The 9,924-nt window shown below is 42.6% G+C and overlaps 1 protein-coding gene across 4 annotated transcripts in view; it reads right to left on the bottom strand.

The window, feature by feature from the left end:
* NBEAL2 (neurobeachin like 2) overlaps positions 1 to 9,924 on the bottom strand; it is a 158,319-nt gene that overhangs the window by 99,267 nt on the left and 49,128 nt on the right. For 3 of the 4 annotated variants that reach the window (XM_027842176.1, XM_027842177.1, XM_027842180.1), the window contains exon 1: positions 7,724 to 7,959. The exons of the other annotated variant lie outside the window; for it this stretch is intronic. In XM_027842176.1, the coding sequence (XP_027697977.1) occupies positions 7,724 to 7,876 (153 nt within the window). In that variant the 5' untranslated portion in view covers positions 7,877 to 7,959. Of the gene's footprint in view, positions 1 to 7,723; positions 7,960 to 9,924 lie in introns of those variants that run through there. 4 annotated transcript variants of the gene reach the window in all.

The raw sequence follows: 9,924 nt of genomic DNA, 5'->3' as shown, positions 1-9,924 counted from the left end.
TTCAATTAGGTATGGAAACCTATCTTACCCTACAGGAAAATAGGAGGGAAAGGGATAAAGGGGGGTGGTGTCTTAGAAGGGAGGGCAGATTGGGGGAGGAGGTAATCAGAAGCAAACACTTCTGAGGAGGGACAGAGTCAAAGGAGAGAATAGAATAAATGGGGGAGGGGTGGGATAGGATGGAGGGAAATATAGTCAGTCTTTCACAACATGACTATTATGGAAGTGTTTTGCATGACTGCACATGTATAACCTACATCAAATTGCTTGTCTTCTCAATGAGGATGAGTGGGAAGTGAGGGAGGGAGAGAATTTGGAACTCAAAGTTTTAAAAACAAATGTTAAAAATTATTTTTATCTGCAACTGGTAAATAAGATACACAGGCAATGGGGTATAGAATCTATCTTACCCTATAGGAAAACAGAAGGGGAAGGAGATAATAAGGGGGGGTGTTATACAAGGGAGGGCAGATTGGGAGAAGGGGTAATCAGAATGCACGCCATCATGGGGTGGGGGAAGGGAGAGATGGGGAAAAAATTCAGAACTCAAAATCTTGTGGAAGTGAATGTTAAAAACTAAAAATAAATAAATAAATTTAAAAAAATGAAATGGGGAAGTTCAGAGCAGTGGTGGGTTTTGGGAAGAATATAATGAATTCAATTTTAGCCAGGCTAAGTTTGAGCTACATATGATGCATCCAGGTAGAAATGTCAAATAGGCAGAGCTAAGTATGAAATCTGGGAGTCACCTGCATAGAGATAATAATTGAACCCACCAGAGTTGATGAGACCAAGGAGAAGGTATACAGAGAAAAGGAAAAAGAGCCCAGGGCAAAATATTCCACACTCTATGTTCTTAGGTATACTCCAGCTCTGAAATGCCACAATCCATGAATGAATGAATACACTTATTAAGTACTTACTATGTGCAAAGAACTTTACTAAATGCTGGGAATCCAGAAAAGCAAGATAGTCCCTTTTCTCAAGAAGTTGAAATTCTAACAGGATAAACAATATACATAAAAGGTTTTAATGGTAACTCAGATTGAAAGGTCCCATGATCCTTAGGGTGCAGAGGCAAAGCAGGTGGTTATGGGTCCTCTTTAATGCTGTTTCCACTGACAAAATCACATCCATTTCTGATTTTGGACCATTTTTTGGGATACAGCACCCAGCGAAGCAATTGCTAGGTTTCTTGTCTACTGGTATTGCTTCTAGACTTGAAGGTTGTAGGGGTTTGGGCTAGCAGCAAGAATGGTGGTCTGAAGGGTGCTGCCACTCCATTGGCTCTTGGGATTACCTGCCCAAAGGTGGCATTTGGTCAGCAGTTAGTGTTGGTGGTAGTGAGGAAGGTGGGTCCTTCCTGTACAATGACCACTCCCCTTAATGATAGCTTTAGACTCTGGAATGAAAGGAAAGCAAGTAGTCTGGACAGCACTGCTATTCCCAAGGCTCTTAGGTTCAGAGTCCTGGGCTATTTCCATGGTGGTATGAAAGAAAGTGGTGCTCTAGGTGATGGGATGGTTTGACTTACCCTACTGCCTCCTGATCCTATATTGTGAAATTTTATGATTTGATAAGCTACAAGGTACTTGGTCCTACAGAGCATAATAAGGAAAATGCAGAAAAATGGAGAGAGGCAAAGTTAGGTTTGAAGTATGAAAAATCTTCCTAACAAGAAGAGCAAAGAGCAAAGAATCACTTCAGGAAGTACTATTTTTCTTTTCACTGGAGATCTTCAAACAAACGCTAGGTGATCCACTTGTTGAGTACTTTGGAGAAAAGATACCTGTCCAGGGATGGATTGGATGAGATGACCTCTGATGTCCCTTCTAAAACTGAAATTCCACAATTCTGTGAGTGGTCCATAAATACCAACCATTATTATTCACATTATTATTCTGATTATTATTACACAATGAGGCTGATGCCTTTCCCTCTCACTCATTTAGGCATCCTGCTCCCGAATTATCCTAACTCACAAGGTAGAGAATTCCATTCTTCAAATGAAGACTGGGTTGCAACTTGTCAGGAATATTATTTTCAACATGAGGTTCACAACCTCAGTGTCATCCTTCACTTCTCATTTCCCTCACCCACTACATCCAATCAGTTGCCAAATTTTGTTATTTCTTACCTCCACAACATCTACCCCATATATTCTTTCCTCTCCAATCTCATGACCATCACCCTGGTTCAGACCTTTATCACTTTGAAACTACATCCTTGAAATAGCTTCCTAATTGTTCTCCCTGACTCCAATCTCTCCCCTCTTCAATCCATCCTCCATCTAGTTGATGAAGTGATGGTCCTAAAAGTACAGGTCTGACCATGGCACTTTTATACTCAATAAACCCTGGTGATTCCCTATTGATTCTAGATAAAATGTAAACTCTTCCCTTTGGCATTTAAAACTAATCACAATCTGGTCCCAATCTACCTTTCCAACCTTGTTCCATATTATTTCCCTTCATGCATTCCTGACAAAGCCATCTACTCACCTACTCTCTCACCAATCCATTGGATCATATATCCTGTAGCCTTTTTCTCCCTAATTTTAAGAATAAATGGGAATATCTACAGAAATACAACAACTTCCCAGTGGTTATGAACAGGAATAATGAGGACTAAGTCATGGGTTTAAACCAACTAATTTTACATACACATACATATATGCAAAGTTTTTATAGTCATAGACTAACTCTGACTCTAATCCAAGTTGAGGAAGCGTGATATAGTAGAGAGAACACTGATTTGGAGTTAGGGAAGATGTTAGTTCAGATCTCACTTCTGTTACTTACTAGCTGTATGACTTTAGACATGTTACTTCCCTAGTCTAAGTCTCAGTTTCCTCATGTGTGAAAGGAAACACAATCTTTAAAGACCTTTCCAAGCTCTAAATCCTGTAATTCTGTCACATACTGATCCATTCCCCAGAGACAGACTGAACCCTAAACCTGGTTATAGACGGAACTCAGACTGTTGAGACAGGTTGACTCGTATCTCTGGTCATAGACTTATGGCGAACAACTAGGTACCAATGTCAGACAAGTCAGTCTCTTTGGAGGTCAAAGAATTATGAACTCATCAGTGCTGAAAGGTTCTGTAGATCATTTAGTTCAACTTGCTCATTTTACAGATGAAGAAAATAAGATTTAGAGGACTAAACAACTTGCCCAAGGTCACACAGCTATTCAGTATAGTCATATGTCTAGAGGTGTCATCCCCTTAAGGAATGGGGCCACAAAGGGAACGTCCCCCCTGTATACTTTGGTCTCACTATCCAAGGCTTTCAGGAGCTGAGCAACAACCTCTCACTGACTTCCAATAGCAAATCAATAAATTTATCAACCTGAAAGGTATAGAGCTCTTAAGCCAGCAAGAATGGAAGATAAGAAAAGAATTTCCAAGACAGGAAATTTCCATTGGTCACTGGGAGGGTGGGGATGGCAAGGATAAGACCCTATTCTCTTTCCCAGATTGGCCAATCTCATCATTTCTCTCCCCCCAACATACTACGTGACCCTTTTCTACTTCTGTATCTTGTTTCATGCCATCTATCTCTGCCTGAAATGCCTTTCCTCTCATAGAATCACAGAATTTCAGAGTTGAAAGTATCCTCAGTGGGCATGTAAGTTCAACCTCTCCTCAAAAAGGAATCCTCACTGTAACATACACAAGTAGTCATCCAGACATTGCTTAAACACTTCCAGTGAAGGGGAACATAGCATTCCCCAAGGCAGCCCTCCTGGATAACTCTAATTGTTAGGAAATTTTCCTTGATATCAAATCTAAATTTTTTTCCTTGAAAAGCCTACACAGTGCTCATAGTCCTGTGCTCTGAGACCAAACAGAACAAGTCTAATGTTTTTTCTACATGACAGCCTTTCAAGTATTTGAAAATAGTTATTACATCTCGTGTGAGACTTCTAATCTCTAGTACCTTTCACCATCCTGTCTGCTCTCCTTGGGATGCTTTCCAGCTTTTCAATGTCCTTCCTGAAATGTGGAGCCCATACCAATACACTGTTAACAGAGTGAATTGTGTGATGGAGTGTGATGGAGTAAATTGATCTAACTATTGTGGAAAACAATCAGGAATTATGCTTTAAAAAGGGGGGGGCAGGAGAAATTGGGAACGATAATGTCTATTATACCCTTAGATCCAGAGATCACACTGCTAGGCATATACCCCAAGGAGTTCAAAGATAGAAATAAAGATTCCAGATATACCAAAATATTCACAGCAGCACTTTGCACGGTAGCAAAAACTGCAAATTAAGTAGATGGGGAAGGGGAGAGGCAGGAAAACAAATCACAGTGTCTGGACCTAACTAACAGAACATTATTTCACCAAACAACTATAAAGAATTCAGAGGAAGATGGAAAGACATAGGAACTAAGGCACAGTGAAGTAAGAGAACCAAGAGAAAAACCAAACAATAACTATGATAATGTAAATAGAAAGATTAAGAAAATGAAGTTAAATTCTGTGTAATTAAAATGGTCAAGCTTGGCCCCAGAGAAGAGTTGAGAAAATGCAACTCCCTCCCTCATTTCTGGAAGTAAAAGATCACAGGTGGGGAATAGTGCATGTCCTTTAAGTCACAGTTGCCCTGTTGGCTGGTTTTGGTGAACACTATTTTTCTTTTTTCTTTTTAAATCTTTGGTACCATGTTTGGCTTGCTGGGTAGGGGAAAGAAGAGGGAGAGAGATGTTCACAAACAAAGGTGATGCATAAACAAAAGGTATCAATAAAATAAGAGAATTTATTTTCAAAATAGCTTTGTAAAACCTGTTTTAAAAAACCTATATTATATAAAAGTGAATTATAGTTCTAAAAAATGTGGTGCCTAAAACTGAATATAATACTACAGATGTCATCTAGCTGAGTACAAGAGGAGGCTCAGCTCCTTGTTCCTAGAAGATGCCTGTCTTCATTTGGCTGCGATGGCTTTGCTGCCTGCCACATCACACTGCTGACTCTTGTTGTGCAGGCTCTTCCACTCTACCTATTCCAACCCTCCTGTTCCTTCAAGGCCCATCTCTGGCCCTAAACTCCTCCAGGAAGCCTGCCCTGACTCCTCCAACCCACACCTAATTCTCCCTCCTCATAACTCCTCACTTACAATACGCTATCTGTTCTGTATTGTTCTCTTTCTCTTATCTGTGTCATATCTTCCCAACTAGACTCTGCTTTCAGAGGCAGAGGCTGATGGATCCCATAGCCTGGGATCTAACATAGTGGGGGTACCATGGTCGCCAGAGCATGCTCCTGTCATTTTCCAAGCAGTTATAACGCCTTTGTAGAGTTGATAAGAATACTTGAAAGACTACTCCACAAGGGTCTTCTTATGGCATAGTGACACTAGATTAACTCCCCTGGCTTTGAACTCCACTGTACTGCTTTGAACTCCACATCTTACCTCCCATCTCATCCCTTTGGCTTTTGTTACCCATCAACTTATTATGTATTACCCATCAACTTTCAGTTGGACAACATACAGACTAGTTTACTCTCTCTCAGATTTTGACTCTGATCAACCTTTCTTAACTCCCACAAGTATTTCTAGGGCCCTGATGACTGTCCTTAACCACCAGTACTATTCTCTGGCCCCACCCCCTCTTCCCCCTACCTCCTCACAAAGTCTAGTATCCAACCACATCTTCTTTTATGTTCAATCCAATACCAAGATTATTTAGTGCCTATGAGGTTATTGTGTGCAAAGAACCATTCCAGGTACTGAGGATAGAAAGATAAAACAAAAAACAGTCGTTGCCTGCAATGAACTTATATTCTACTGAACAATATAGCATAGTATAGTCTAAAACATGGGGTTGGCACACCATATATTTTCAATAAAGTGAAGTGGGATAGGATGAGGTAGATTAGAATTAAATGGAGTGGCTTATTACAGTGAAGGAGAGTTGAGCTAAATAGAATGCCTTTGAATGGATTAGAGTGGGATGAAGTGGTTAGGTAAAAGCAGAGTGGGCAGTGGAGTGAGGTCAACAAGTCAGCTCAGTAAGTGAATTCATTTGGAGTAGCGGCAGGAGTATGTTGGTAAATATTTAACCTGGAGGGGGAGAAATGTATACAGGACACATTTTTAATTTTAATCTGAATTATTAACATTTTCCCATCACTTTCTTAAATCTAGACAATCAACAAAACAATAAATCAAGCCCTGATTTTCAACATTTGCCAATTTCCAAGGTATGAACGCTTATACTGAAAAGATGACAACTGGCTAGCTGGCTCCAGCACATCCCTAAGTAAAGGGGAATGGCTTGGCTTGTGGGACCTTGGGGAAAGCCCCTGAACTTCCTCTGGGCCTCAGTTACCTCATTTATAAAATGAGGGGGCTGGACTAAATGGCTTCCGAATTTCCTTCCAGCTCCACTTCTATGATCCTATGGAATGAGAGGGACTTTTTAGTTAATTGAGTAAAGTGTCTTGGAGTAGAATGGAGGGGGGCAAAATTGACTGGAGTGGATTGGAACGAAGTTGAGCATAGAATTTAATTAAATTGAGTGGAATGGAGTAGCCCAAGTCCCAGGCCAAAGAGGACAAGCCTCAGGTAATGGAGTGACAGAGAATGTAGGCTAGATGGCATCGAAGACAAACTGCTTAGTCGCCAGTTTTCCTGAAGGTCAGCTCCCTGAAGACAGAGAAGGGTCCAATGTGGCGTGTCGTAGTTATTACTGGGGGTAGCCTTTGGGAGACAGATGGGAGCCCCATAGAGAAGGGAAGACTGAACCATTGACCAAGAAGAGCAGAGAAACCATTGTTAGGAGCAGGAAGGGTCTGAGTCAAACAGGTATCCAAAGTCAGTGAGTGGAGGATGCAATGAGATTCCCCCCCCCGCCCCCACATCTCCCTCAATACCCTAACCAGGTGCCCCTAACACACAATCATACTAGGTAACTCTAATTATACCCCAACCAGGTAATTCAGCACTGGGAACTCCCAATTCCATTTTAATATGGTACTCCATAGAAGCACAGGTAGTCCTTATAATATCCTGGCGAGATAAAACAACTCACATTACCATTAGGTAGTCCCAGAATACACTCTAAAATGGTACTGCTAGCATACACTAGAACTATCTCTAAACAAAACACATTATAAACCCAATAACCCCAGCACCAGGTACCCTAAATTCATCCTAACCCAGCACTTCTAGCAATACACTCTAATTTAGTACCCCCCAAAATACATATGACTAATTACCTCTAGTCACATTGACTCCTGAAACCCCCAGCATGAACTATTAACAAGACTCTAACCACATTATGTGTAATGATAACAGCCAGAAAAGCAGCACACATTACAACCAGAAACACACACTATAACTGGGTACCCCTAATCATGCCCTAACTGAGCACTACAAGCACACTGTATCTAGACAACCCATGATCATACCCAGTTATCCCACTTACATCCTAACAAGGTGCCCTCTGGAATGCCATTCCCCCTTCCCCCAAACACGTACGGGGTAATCACTGCACACCCTTCAAGAATCACAGCAGCTCACAGCCAGTCACTAGAAACTCCAGGCTTTGCTGTCCCCATTACATCTTCTCCCTTGTCCCAGTTTCCCTCAAGGGAAAACTCTGTCTCTGGCTTCTTCCTTCCAAAGAAAGTTGGGAGGGCTCCCTGGAATATGCATGTGTGCACTTCCTTTCCTCCCCCCTCCCCACACTTTCACCTCAGTCTCACCTCCACATCCTGGGTGTCCACAGTGCCTGAATGTCCTTGCCCCGGAGGCCTGTCTTTCCAATTCAAACCCAGGTGAGGCTCTCCACTCACTGCCTGGGGGCTCCCCCCATCATCAGGGCAAGGGAAAGGGGTCAGGCAGGAGGTGGTGAGCATGTTAAGTGATGTGTCTCACTCCTCTGCACACTTAGGCCGGTGTCCACCACCAGCTGCTGCTCAGGCCGCCTCCCTCTAGCTATTCCTTGGGAGCGGTAGAGGAAATGAGGAAACCTGCTTTGCTTTCTCCCACACCCCATACAGGCTGGCCTAGCCTCCCGCCCTACCTTGGGGGAGGAGGCCTGGCCTGAGGTGAGGGGGAGCAACTCAGGTATGCCTGCCTACCTCCTCCCCTTCTCACCCTGGAGGGGGTGGGACACCTCCCTCCCCCCAACTTCAGGAGGGCCCTTGCTGCGGTGTCATCACTAGGCTCTGTCCAGTCTCGCCCAGAAAGCCAGAAAAACGGCTTAGGGCCCTGCCAACGAGAGAACAGGAGGTGGGGGGGCTTAAGGGGGAAGAGGGATGGAGACCCTGATTCTCCACAAAAATACCTAGTAGTGTAGTATAAAAATTAAGAAAACTGGAGACCTGGATTCGAGTCTTCAGTTCTGATACTGGCCAAATCTTTTTACTCTGAACCTCAGTTTCTTCATTTGTTAAATGGAGATTATAATCCTTGCCCTATCTATTTCATAGGATTGTCATGAAGAAAGTTCAGTAGAAACTAAAGTTAGTGTTTCCTTCTATACCCCCAGACTGTGGCAAATTCCACACTAGCCATACCTCTGCACAGTGCTGTTAGAATGATGCTCAGCTCCTCCCACTCTCCCTCTTAGGCCCCCACAAAGCCCAGGAATAATGTTCCCCCCACCATCCCCATAAATTCCTTAATACCTGGAAGCAGCATGGTGTATTGGAAAGAATAGAGGATTTGAATCAGAGGTCCTAGGTTTGAATTCCTGTTATTATCTACATGACCTTGGGTAAGTCTCTTCCCTATTCTGTGCTTCAGTTTCCACATCTATAAAAATATAATATCTTACATTACATACATATAATATATAGAATATAATATCTTATAAAAATAAGATAGTTGGATTAGATGATCTCTAAGGTACCTTCTAAGTTTCAAATCCTATAATTCTGCAATCCTGGGGTGAAGGATCATGTAGCTCTGCCCCTCCCTGACTCAGGACAGGGACAGCACAGCTAAGAATACAAATGGGATCAAACAAGGAAGCCCAGGGCTGGGAAGTCAGGTGGTCAGACCTCTAAGCCTAGAGATACCTCTGACTGTCTACCCAGAAGGGAATCCTGGACTAGAGTCTCTAAGAAAGCAGTACAACCCTGTGTGGTCCAGATCCAGAGATCTCTGGGGCACAGGGTTAATGGGTAAGCCTGGAGTCTCACAGTCATGTACACAAATTCAGAGAAACACATACCTCAAGCTAGACCCAGAAGGACTGAGGCCAGCACAGACAATAGTCAGGAACCCAGGTAAGCTCAGACACAGACAGAAAAATGCAGATGGGGCCGTGTAGATGCAGAACACATGTGAAGACTTAGGATCCTGCACCCTTACAAATCACACATACTCACCAACACATCAATCTTGAGACATCAGCAGGCACATACAGAGCAGATACATGTGCAGTCTGTCTGTCTCTCCATATATGTATATGTGGACCACATATATACACCTACAGTCATTCACTTAGAGCTATAGGAAAGCATAGGGTCATCGAGTACAACCCCTGTATTATATAATAGTCTGTAATAATGTCTAATGGTGTCTTATCCTCCTCATAGACTGGGAACTTCACGAGAGCAGAGGCTACATATTACCTCAACTATGTATCTTTGCCCCAGCACTGAGCACTGGGATAGTAATCCTAGGGGTGGCTCTGTAAGTGTTTGTTAAATCAAACATCTTTTCTTTCCCAATAAGCTTGCTCAATCGATCAATAAGCATTTGTTAACAGATTGCTATGTGCCAGGCACTGAGGATACAAAGAATGATGCTGACAAGCTAACAGGGGAAACAACAAATACACTAAGTACATACAGAGTAAATACAATAAATACAAGGTGATCAGGGAGGGAGACCACTAACAGGTGTGTGTGTGTGTGTGTGTGTGTGTGTGTGTGTGTGTGTGTGTGTGTGTGTG

Source organism: Vombatus ursinus, unplaced genomic scaffold, assembly GCF_900497805.2.
Source record: "Vombatus ursinus unplaced genomic scaffold, bare-nosed wombat genome assembly UNPS02014867.1, whole genome shotgun sequence".
Taxonomy (NCBI): domain Eukaryota; kingdom Metazoa; phylum Chordata; class Mammalia; order Diprotodontia; family Vombatidae; genus Vombatus; species Vombatus ursinus.
This window is presented reverse-complemented; position numbering and strand designations above follow the sequence as displayed.